This window comes from Rhipicephalus sanguineus, chromosome 7 (genome assembly GCF_013339695.2).
Source record: "Rhipicephalus sanguineus isolate Rsan-2018 chromosome 7, BIME_Rsan_1.4, whole genome shotgun sequence".
Lineage (NCBI taxonomy): Eukaryota > Metazoa > Arthropoda > Arachnida > Ixodida > Ixodidae > Rhipicephalus > Rhipicephalus sanguineus.
Window position 1 is genome coordinate 6,939,969 of NC_051182.1, and position 12,342 is coordinate 6,952,310.

The following is a 12,342-nucleotide window of genomic DNA, read 5'->3' on the forward strand; positions in this document are numbered from 1 at the left end:
TGGCTTGATATGCATCAAAATCGGTATTGCGTGACGTGCCCGTATGACTAACATAAATACCAGGCGGTAACATGAAAATAATGGCACGCATGTCATGTAAGGCATGATTTACATGCCATGCTCATGGTGCACCCAGCGGTCGGTTCGCTGGTTTGATATGCACCAAGATTGGTAGCGCGTGACGTGACTGTATAATTTTGCCTTTTGTGTCAATCCGGCAGATCCCACGCATTGTGGGAATCAATCTAATGCGAAGCAGCCAGCAAATAGCGGCATATATCGCTTTGTTCGTCTTTGAGGCAGATGAAATAATTCATGCCATGACACCTAGTTGATTATATATCGCATGCTTGTCATACATGCATGCATGTAGAACCCAGTATATAGAACGTATGACCTGTAATTTATGTTGGTCATGCCATACCAAGTCTGGTATACATCCAGTTAACAAAACGGCCGGAAGCGCACAAAGACAGTGTAATGTAAACCATGCCGTATACATGTCATGCATGTCATTATTTTCACGTTACCATCTGTCAATCGCGTTCACCATACAGTCACCTCGCGCTATACCAATTTTGGTGTATATCAAGCTACAGAACCGGCCGCGAGCGCACCATGAGCGTGGCAAGTAAGTGATGCTGTACATGACATGGAAGTCATGATTTTCTTGTTACCACCTGTCACTAACGTTCGTCATACAGAAATATCTCGTTATATCAATTTTGGTATATATGCATTTCATTAAACGACCGCGAGCGCCCCGAGACCATGTCATGTAAATCATGTTTTACATTTTATGCCTGCCATGATTTGAACGTTATGACCAGTAACTTATATTCGTCATATACTCTTGTCACACCATATCAGTTTTGGTGTGTATCAATCTATAGCGAAGCGGCTGTGAGCGACACCATGAGCGTGGCACGTAAATCATGTCCTAGATGGCGTACATGCCATTATTTTCATGTTACCAGCTGTAGTTTATATTCGTCATACAGTCATATTATGCCATACCAAATTTGGTATACATCCCATTAACAAAACGGCCATGAGAGGCCGTTTGAAAACGGCGCAGTTCGCATTTCTTTATCGCATTAGTACGCGTGCGTGCGCGTGTAGCATGCGAAAATTGCCGCTATTTCTTTCCTAATCAGTTATAGAACAACAGCGTGCTTCATTCGCGGTTGCAAAAGCGCACGCAATGCGTAAAACATGCGTTACTCCGCGTGAAATCAACACCGTGCCGCCGCAGCTTCGGCCGCGCTGGATCAAATATGGTGGCGGGCAGGACGGTCGCGGTACATTTCCCGTTACAGTGACTTTACTGTTTACCGATGTGCAGCGCCCCCGCGGTAGCGTCTCAAAACTCTGCATGTCACGCGTTCCCCCATTGAAAACGCACCCATTCGGCAGGCCGCACCTCTTTTTTATTTAACGGACGTGCCTGGGCAATGGTTCCACCCCTTTATGTTTGTATCAGCTTGAATCTCGTCCACTCGATATCGTACGAACTGTTTCCAACGATGGCTGTCGCCTCTTATCCAGTGAAGCGCTATCATAGAGTCTGTCCACAGGTACGCGCTGTTGAAGGAGTTAGGGATGGACCGATTGAGGTGCTCGTACAGCCTTGATGCGACTAAGCAAGCAAGGAGCTCTAATCCGGCCAGGGCCTTGGTTGGGGCTACTACGCGAGCCTTGCAAAAGATGATTGTGGAATAAGATCCGTCTTGATTATCCAAGCTGCACAGGTAGGCGACTGCGCCGTAAGCGGATGGGCTTGCATCAGCAAACACGTGAAGTGTGCTGTTCTTAGCCTGTGGTGCCAAACCGTGCAGGTAGAAGCGAGGTAGCACGATTCCGTAGAGAATATGGAGCCACCACCTTTTCCATTCATTCAGTAGTGAAGGCGGAAGAACAGCGTCCCACTCGACGTTGAGCTTCCAGGTGCGCTGAAAGCAAATCTTCGCTCTGATAGTGAACGGGGTTAGATATCCCAGTGGGTCGTACAGTCTTGCGGTTGCTTGCAATACAAAGCGCTTGGTGTCACTTCTGGATTTTACAAAGTCGTGGACAGGTCCAGGGGAAAATAATAGGTTGTCGGTATCGGGATGCCAAACCAACCCAAGAACCTTGATAATATGTAGTGGGTCTCTGACGGGAAGCTCTTCACAACCTTGCTTCAACTGCACGTTATTGAGAACAGTTAGTTCATTCCATGCGCATTTATGAAGTTTCATGGCAGCAGCAGCAAATATTTTCGTTGTTTCTGCGCAGAGCTTGATAGCTTCATCGACAGTGTCGGCTCCAGTGATTATATCGTCAACATAGATGCAATCGTGCAGCTTTGCGTCGGTAACAGGGTACTCAGTGGACATCTTGTCTAAATGATGCCGAATAGTTGCCGCAAGAAGAAACGGGCTTGAAGTCGTGCCGAAGGGTACCCGTGTCATCCGGAAAAGGAACACCCATGGGAGCGACTCGTTAGGCACGACAAGCTTCTCATACCACAGGTATCGCAAGGCATCTCTGTCGTCTTCTTTGATCAAAATTTGCAGAAATGCCTTTTCAATGTCGGCTGCGAGAGCGATGCGGTGGCGACGAAAGCTAAACAGTACGCTAACTAGATCGCCGTTCAGGTTGGGCCCACTGTAGAGATTGTCGTTGAGCGAAATGTGCTCTTTTGCATGTGAAGAAGCATAGACGACGACACGTGTCTTCGTTGACCGGTCTTTTTTGATCACGGCGTGGTGAGGCATATAATATATTCTGCCTTTTGCGATTGCCGTGTCGTCGACCACTTCGGCCATATCATCGCTGGCGTACTTGGAGATGGCCGCGTGATACGTTGTCCATAACTCAGAGTTTCGAAGAAGCCTCCTTGTCATCTGACTTAGCCGCCTTTATGCTGCAGCCTTGTTATCGCGTATAATATCCGTCTTCCACGAAACTCTTACCTAGCGACCATCGACTTGGTCGAGGGTCTCAATAAATGTGTCAGAACATGATCGTCCTCGTTCTGTGGTAATTCCAATCCCACGGAGTCAACATTCCAAAATCTTTCGATTGCGTCGTATATATGGCCAGCTTGTGCGTTCAGAACCATGGCTTCCGTGCACAGCTCTGTCAAGTGGGTTGTCACTGGTCCGTGAACTGTCCAGCCAGAAAGTTAAAACTTTCCACTGCCCTTCAACATTCGTTTAACGACTGTGTTTGGCCTGTCACAAGTTCCCAGTAGTGGTCGGCTCCGATTAGAAGCTCTATCGACGTCTCATTAATGCGACTGGCTGGCAAGTCGAAACCAGCAATTACAAGGCGGAGGTTTGACATTTCTTTCAGTTCGCTGCCTTGAAGTATTGGAACCGTTTGATTGTCAATCTTCTCAATGACAATTGCATCTATGCTGTATCTTGAGACTTCATTTGTGCCCTGGAGGTGGAGCGTAACCTCTCGAAAGCTTCGCTTGTTGTTATGGCCGCCGAAGGATCCCACTGACAAATTTTCGTGGCCTGTCGTTTTGCACTTCAGTCGTTTCGCAAGTCAGCTTGTCACGAACGTTCTCTGACTTCCACCGTCAAAAAGAATGCGCGCGAAAGCACTTGTCCGACCGGAAGACACATGTACGATCGCTGTTTGAATGTAAATCATAGTGACGTGAATAGCGCGTATAATGCACAAGGACGAAGAACCGACGAGGACTATTATTCGTCCTTGTGTATTATACGCGCTGTTCACGTCACTATTGAATACCAACTAGCCCGGTCACACACGTTGCTGAAGGTAAATCAGTCGTTGTCCCGTGACCGCTGGCATCTGAAAGGGTGTGGCCGCGCTCTCAGAATTGGAACCCACGAAGCTTGGCTCGCATATGGTCGTCGCGTGTCGTCGATGGCACTTAAGGCAGCTTACCTTTCTGTGGCAATCCTTCGCCAGATGAGATTTCATTGTACATCTGAAGCAGCGCCCATTTTGCTGAAGCCCGGGCTTCTTGCCTGTGATGGTAAGCGCGGCTTTGCAATGTTCGGTAGCATGTTCGTCGCTGTTACAGAAGAAACAGTTTGTGTGTGATACTCTGAAGTATGTGCTGTTTGTTTCGACATGCTCGATTTGAACGGTTTCTGGTATGATCTGCTCGCTTCAGTTTGCTTACCTCGCTTGTTTCGGTCAGTTTCAACGCTCCAGGACTCGCAGCATTCTCTTGCTTCCACTTATCTGTTGATGACGTCAAGTAGAGATCGTAGGCTGCTCTGCGATGCGGAAGACGCCTGCTCACCTACTGCGTCGTTTCCGCTAGACGACAGGTGTTCGTTGATTTGCTCGCCACGCCGGTAGTACTCGAGTACCAGCTCACGTGGTAGACTTCGGAGGATGATCGGTTGTAGAACGGTTGAAAGCGACTCCTCTGTAATCTTCAATGCCCGGAGACCACGAATATTAGCCTCGATGTCTTCATAGAAGCTACGCAATCCGCGTACATCTGCTGTTGACCGAACGGGTTGTGAGTCCATGAGGTGCACGACGTGGTCTTTGACAATGATGTCGTCCTTAGCGAATCGAGCAATGAGGAGGCCCGTGCATCTTGATAACACCTCGAACTTGCAGGCACTCCGGCGATAGCAGCAGCGGCGGGGCCTGTCAGCGCTGATCGCAAATAGGTAAACTTGTCTACATCCGTCAAAGTCGGGTTCTCGTTGACTATGGATTGAAACTGTTCCCAAATGGAGGACAGTTGCGAGGCGTTCCGTTAAACTTCAATAGTTCCAGGAGAGGAAGCCTTATGCTGTGACTAGAAGTCACTTTATCCGCCGCGATAGAGAGTTTAGGTTTGGCGGTGCAGGTTCTGCCGATGGCTGCAACTGCAGAATGCGGTACTTCAGTTTGGACGAGTAAGTAACAGCCTTGTCTATGTACTCGGCAGCACGAAGGAATTGTTCCTCACTGTCGGTGCCCGTTAAATACGGCTCTATCTCCCAATCAACAGATTTCAGCTCGCCGGTAATACCGTCCAACCGGTCTGCGAGTACTTGCTCCGTCATTTGAAACAGCCGCATCGATTTCATATACTAGCTTCGTTGAAACAGTGTGATCAGCTTTGCGCTTTCCTTTAAGCGAGTCCATCACGGCGGTCGGTTGAATCGTGGAAAGCCTGGACGATTGGCCGGTCGAGATGGTAATCAGACGCTTGACTGCCCTCGGTTGCTGTGGATGCCGTCGTTCGACGGCTCCCGGCGGTTTTCGGCACCACTTGAAGAGACAAACGCCTTCGGTGATGAACCTAAAGGCTTTAATGAGGTAGAAAACTCACGTTTGACCTGCTGGTCAAACGGGCAAAGCAGATTCTGTCTCGAGCCATAGAGCCGCGTGTGAATATGGCAACTTCTTCTTCTTCGGAAGTTGTAACATAAGGCGCATTCGTAAGTGTCCAGCATCTTTCAAGGTAGCTTAGTTTGTTTAGCGTCGGGCGCTTACCGTCGCGGCCGCAACGTCGTGGGTTCGATTCCCAGCGGCGAATATTTTTCTTGTTTTTTTTTCTTTCTCACCCGTTGGCGTCCATTTTATCAACGTCATATTCGTAACGCAACATGGGAGAGGCCTTTGCACTGCAGTGGGCGTAGACAGGCTGATGATGATGATATCTGTAACGGTTGTGCTTGGTGGACCCCTTCATAAAACACTTTCGTGTTAAAAAAAGATGGGGCGTACAAACACGGACGCAATAGAGAACTCGGGACACCACAAACGCCGACTAACAACTGAATAGATGCAAAACGGAGGAAAAGAAAGAAGGCACGAAAGCTTATCTGCGCATGCCCATGCAATAGGCGAACCTATCAATCCGGTACGCATGGGGGTCTACGTGGAAGATAACTGTTAAGGCATTCGATTTCATCTTTATGCAAGTTAATCGACGGTTGGCTCACGCATGCGCTACCACTATTCTCGATATATCATGCTTCAATCATCAGGCGCGTTCCATCATTTCTATGCCTGTACAACACAGCACATTCATCGAATTTTGGCGTGAACTTACAATCTTGACAATGTAAAGAGAGATTAGAAGGTCAGCCTCCGGTTAGCGATCTCTTATGTTCCGATAACCTCTGGTTAATGCAGCGGCCCGTCTGCACTACGTAGAAGCGGCCGCAGCTGAATGGTACCTTATACACCACACCCGTACGACAATCAGTGAATTTGTTTGTGTGTTTTACGCAACAAATATTAGTCCACTTGTATTTTACTCGCTCATTTTTCCTCTGTACAGCGGCACAAATCTTACCTAGCTTATTGGGAGCCGTGAAAACAACATTAACGCCGTATCTACCTCCTACTTTCTTTATCCTGTGAGATATGCAATGAATGTGCGGAATACCTACGACACGTTTCTTCCTATCGCTTTCTGCAACCATGCTCGGACTTAACACAATAGACTTCTTTAAACGCTCAGCGACCGTGGCCACTGCATCACGAGAATACCCTACATCTAAAAGACGCGTAACCTGTGCGCTAAAGCTATCAGTCATTTTGTGCTCACACGACTTGATGAGGGCTGATTTAAGGCAAGACATGGCGATGCCGTTTTTTACAACCTTCGAGTGCTTCGACGAAAAATTTAACAGCGCTTTGGAAGATCTAGGAGAATACTGCCAGCGCACGTGGTTCTTCTGGAACGTTAAGGAAATGTCTACAAATTGTATTCCACTATTCTGAGGCACCGCTTTAGTAAAGCTCAGCCCTCCACCATTTAATTCAAATTTTTCGCTCACTGACGTTACCACCGTTTCAAAGTCCTCATCACTACAAAAAATCAGGTAATCGTCTACATAACGAAAAACCTTAATAACCGAATTACCTAAGGCGCCTTCCAAAAGTTTGTGAATCTTGCTAAGGTATAAATCACTAAGAATTGGACCAACCTTAGAACCAATACATATCCCTCATTTCCGCACATAAAAGCATTTCCTTCCAACCTACCAGCGTCGACTTTAAGTACATGGAAAGAATTTCTAGAAATGCTCCGGTAGAAACACTGCATTTATCGGTAGAAATCCGTCCCATGCCCTTGTTGGGTAATACACTCTTAACACGTTTTAGCAAGTCCTCGTGCGGCAATGAATAATACAGGTCTTCAATATCCATACTAAAAGTTTTACAACAGCCGGGGTTCTCCTCTGAGAGGAACTGAACTAGTGCCTGAGAGAGCGCCAGTGTGTGTGTCTTCATCCCTTCGTCCTTGTCTTTTCGCGCCCACATCCAAGTACTATTCTCTCAAGATTATGTCTTAACAAAAGGTCGACAGAACGTTGCCTAACTACCGATGGTTTAAGTTTTACTGTCCTAAAATTCTTTTTTATGGCTGTTAATGCTTTTTCTGAGAACTGTCCGGCATAATTACAAGATACCCTTCCTTATCTGAAATTACTGGCCTCAGTTTCCTCTCGACACAGTAATTAACCAAAGGCCAGATAGTGTCAGAACACTTGAGATGCATATTAGAACCCTTGATACTAGCAACGCAGTCTGAAATGCAGTGGGAGCGCTCTTCTTCAGGAACGAGTCTAGTGATTGTACGCGCCAAACTTAAAACTTATATTGGTTTCAGGTTCGGCTTAAAACAGTATTTAGGACCTAAGGCTAGGGTTTTGCAGTGACTATCATCTAAGGCAGCTCCTCCAAGGACTAGCAAGATATTTTGCGTTGAAACAGTAGAAATAATCTTCCTCTTACATGGTTGAAGTTCTCGAAGTTTTACACTCTATAATAATTCCGCATGCTGGTTAGCTACCCTCATCCAGTCGGCGTACATATGCTTCTGGCGGCGATCGTCACGCGGAGTCGAGCAACGGACCTTGAGGCATTCCAGTTAAAATCTCACTTGACGCCATGATTCCGCGGTCAATATGGCACGTATCCCCCTGGCATGTCCGGTAGATGGTTGCAGAAAGCCGCACAAAACTTCAACTGGGCAAATTCTATTCCTAGAAAACAATAAAAAAGTCCTAGCCTGCCACATGCAAATAGCAATTAAAGCCAAAGAAGCAGGATTGTTCAGATAAGTAGGAGTACATGGAAAAGGGCTCAGAGTATTAGAAGTGAAGCTTAGAGTAACAGAGAGCTGAGCTAGTTGGTAAGTATTCATTCTAAAAAGACAGGGAGGGCAAACACGGGCACTAGAAATCAGGACACCACAAACGCCGACTAAGAACTGAAGAGACGCACAACGGCGGAAAAGAAAGAAGGCACGAAAACTTATCTGCCCATGCTTATGCAAAAGGCGAACCTATCAATCTGGCACGCGTGGTAGTCCTACGTGGGAAATAACTGTTAGGGCAGTTGATTTCATCTGTTTGCACTCCCTGTCTTTTTAGAATGAATACTTACCAACTAGCTCAGCTCTCTGTTATTCTGAAGCTCTTGTTTTATTTTTGTCTTCAGTGAAAAAAGGAATAAATGGATTTAGTGCGGACGTAGAAAATCTGTACTGTTCGTTGTCAGAGGACTAGTTGACGCAGTATGTTAAGGAAACTATCACTCAAGACAACGATGAGGTAGCCGTCAGAAATTTTTCCGGGATGCCTGTTTAATCGTTTTTGGAATTACCGGTTTTTTTACCTTCACAACACATTTGTCCGTTTGAACGGTTAAGTGTTGATTAAGAGATCGGGAGTTTGCATTGGCTCAAAGGTGGCTTCGCTTTTAAGCGTCATTTTCTTAGCTAAGTTACACCAGAAAATTGAAGCAAAGTTACCGGGTAGCGTAGAAAGGATATTCCGTTTCGTTGACGTTCTTGGCAGCTGTTCGCAGGTGGACAACTTGAAAGCTACAGTTCTATCTCTCTTCAAGAAGCATGGGATGGTTTGAATTTTACATGTGAACTGCCTACGGGTAACAAACTGCAGTTTTGAGACTTGACGTTATCTTTTGATGCTGACCATATGTGTTACATATATGCATCAAGATCTGAAAGACCTCGTTTGAATTTCTGCTCCTCTCACACAAAACTTGTTAAGAACAGCATTGCTTTTGCCTGTTTTAAGTCTGCACTGTCGAAGACGCGCCAGCACTTGATGAGTGAGAGTCTTGAAGGCCAGGTTGTTCGATTGAAGCAAGCAGGTTTCCCGTCCTCGTCAGTGCTCGCAACGTGCGAGAGAGCAGTGAAATATTTTAAATCGCCATCTGAATCAGAAAATCATGTGAACCAGAAAAGATGAAAATGGCTGTCATTCCATAATATGCCCATAGCTTCTCCCATCGCCTAACAATACTGGCAGAAAATACAATGTGAAGTTAATATGTTCCGCTAAAAGCAAACTTAGCCGTGTGTGCCCCGCGGTTGAACGTATGTACTACAAAGTAAGTGCTAAGTTGGGTAGAAAATGTGACATGTGCCATACCATGAAGTTTGTAGAATGCAATAAGAAGGGTGGTGGTGGTGGGGGGGGGGGGGGGTTTACCAATTACCAATGTCATGTGGTCGCACGTATATCGGAGAATCTGGACGTTGCGTGAATGTTCGACTTCGTTAACACGATTCTTCCTTGAAATGCAGGCCAAGTAGCCACCTGTCCCTTCACTGCGCAGAGTGCAAATGTACCCACTGCTTTGATGACACGACCATATTATTGCAGAACGGCGATCATACAGATAGAGAGGTAGCCGAAGCGTTTTTCATTGCACAGTAGGGAGATAAGTGCATAAGCCCCCATCTTTATCGCTGTCGGATAAAGAAATAGATTTGCCAGTCTCAGGGCTGTGAGTGGAAAAGTAAGAATTTTTTTTGGTTTGCTTTTGGATGGAGCCAAGGCGCATGACGAAATGCTTGTTTGTGTGTATATGTGTGTTTCCGAAAAAATAAACGTCAGTTGAAAGTTAGCGCCTGTATCGTCTTTCTTGCCTGTGTCCGCGTTATTTTGCGTTATTGCACTAGGTAAACGGCTGCGACAGCCGCGAGACCTTCTCATGTAAATCATGCTGTACATGACGTGAGGGTCATGATTTCCATGTTAAGGCCTGTCACATACGTTCGTCATGCACTCTTTCCACGCCATACCAATTTTGGTATATATCAAGTTAAGGAAAAAGATGCAAGAGCACCAAGACCGTGAAGTATATATCATGCCTTTCATGATATGCATATCATGATTATCATGTTTTGACCTGTCGTTTATGTTTTTCATAAAGTTGTGTGATGCCATAGCAGTTTTGGGATACATCCCATAACGAAACAGCCAGGAGAGCCCAAAGTCGTGGGCGGCTAGACAGATAGGTGTATAGGTAAACACGGTCAAAGCCGCAGATGTTTGCTAAGAAATGCTTCGCATTTAAAAGTGTGTTCCACCCTCGCCGTCATCGCTGCGAGCGGCGCGGATTAACAAATGCAGATTTAAGTGCACACACAGATATATACGATGAAGTGGACGGGAGGATGACCGCCGCCGTAGCTCACGTGATAGAGCATCGGACGCGTTATTCGAAAGCTGCAAAACACACCAACCAATAAAACCACGCCATATCCACGAAGTGAATGATGATTGAGGAGCAGGCTCGGAGATAATCGGTTAAACCGTGAATTCTCCGTCCCATTCCTGTACTGTCATATAAAGACGTGACACGTTGTTATTGTAGCGATTGTGGTGAAGTTGTTGTCGAGCTACAAGCGGTCGCCGACCTTGCAGCTGTGGCGGAACGTGTGGTCGAGGAAATCGCGCTTGAAACGCGCGTCGGCGCCACCAACTTCAGGTAGCGACCGCTTTCGGCGCTTGCCCGCTGCTTCCCGTACCTCTTCGAGGTTCTCTTGCCATCGCTTCCGCGCTGCTTCGGCTTCGCGGGATTGTATCTCGGGGCGCGCACGACGCGCACGTCTCTCTGCGGCCTCGCGAGCTCTCATGGCAGGCTCTGAGTGGCGAGCCCGCGCTGCTGCTGCCTTGGGAGCCCTGCGCTGCGCCGCGTTGTCTTCTTGGTTCATGTTATTAGTATCGAAGCGCACTGCCGAAGTGGAGCGAACACTGCATGCTACAGTTGGCTGTGCTATATGTGGTTTTGCCTGCGTTATTATCATCATCAAGTCGCTCGAAGAACAAGAGGAAGAAGATTTCTCTTTCGCGCGAGCTGCGCCTGTAGCGGTCGCCTCTGAAACTAAGGTTACGCTGACGGCGCGGGACTTTGCCCCAGCTTAAGAACCTGGCGAGCCAGCTCCTAAAAGAAGAAATTGTTTAGTAGCGTATCGGCTCCCAATGCGGGAACCTTGTTACCTGGGGCTTGCAAATACAGCTGGTACGCTTAATTTCTTCTCAATGATGCAGGTGCCATTGCGAAGCTGGACGTGCTCCCCATCTCCAGCATCGAACACTGCATCCGCCTTGAAGTGGAACCCGGTGTTGAGAAGAGGGCCCGCCGCCGAGCTGGCGAATGTCACCAGCATGTCCGATCCCGTGGCGACAATATTTGATTTGAGACGGCCACGGCCGCATAGTGTCGCGATCAGGGGGGAGTCCTCCGTCGGTCCGTCGTACACCTGCGATAGCCCATTGTCGAGCAGAAGGTCTTACTGTGTCCCTGCTTGTGATATTGCGCATACCAGCTTTACATTGAAGTAAAAAAACGCAACGCGAAGAAAAGCCAGACCAAGAAGAGACACGACATGTGCTCAGCCAGCAATTTAGTGGTAATGCATCAGGTACCTCTACTTCGATCTAGAAAAGAGCTGGTATTACTCTACCGCTCAGCGTGCCGAACGGGCCTTCGCCGTCCCACGTGTTCAGCTGTCGGCCTGATTTTGATGGTATATACGCGGTCTGGTTCTTGAAAATAAGCATGTTGTTGCTAGTAGCGCTGTGTGGTGTTCCTATGTGCCTTCTCGTGTCCGTGTTTCCTTTCGCGCTACACCAAAAGGCTTTCATATGAGCAACCAACAAGTCCACGTTGCAACCCTCATCTTCTGAGACAGTATAAAGAGTGAGAGAGCCAGCACTTCCGCGCAGAGTATGTTCGCTATACGTTTTAGGAACTTTTAAATGCGAAGCATTTCTTAGCGAACCTCAGGCACTTTGGCCGTTTCTATCTATCTATCTATCTATCTATCTATCTATCTATCTATCTATCTATCTATCTATCTATCTATCTATCTATCTATCTATCTATCTATCTATCTATCTATCTATCTATCTATCTATCTATCTATCTATCTATCTATCTATCTATCTATCTATCTATCTATCTATCTATCTATCTACCTACCTACCTACCTACCTACCTATCTATCTATCTATCTATCTATCTATCTATCTATCTATCTATCTATCTATCTATCTATCTATCTATCTATCTATCTATCTGTCTGTCTGT

The 12,342-nt window shown here is 46.8% G+C and overlaps 1 protein-coding gene across 1 annotated transcript in view; it reads right to left on the reverse strand.

Moving 5' to 3' along the window:
• Positions 1-11,866, reverse strand: part of LOC125759228 (uncharacterized) — a 50,720-nt gene extending 38,854 nt beyond the window's left edge. The window contains exon 1 of the mRNA XM_049417633.1: positions 11,250-11,866. Within this exon, the coding sequence (XP_049273590.1) occupies positions 11,250-11,419 (170 nt within the window). The 5' untranslated portion in view covers positions 11,420-11,866. The remainder of the gene's footprint in view (positions 1-11,249) is intronic.
• Positions 11,867-12,342: the final 476 nt, after the last annotated feature.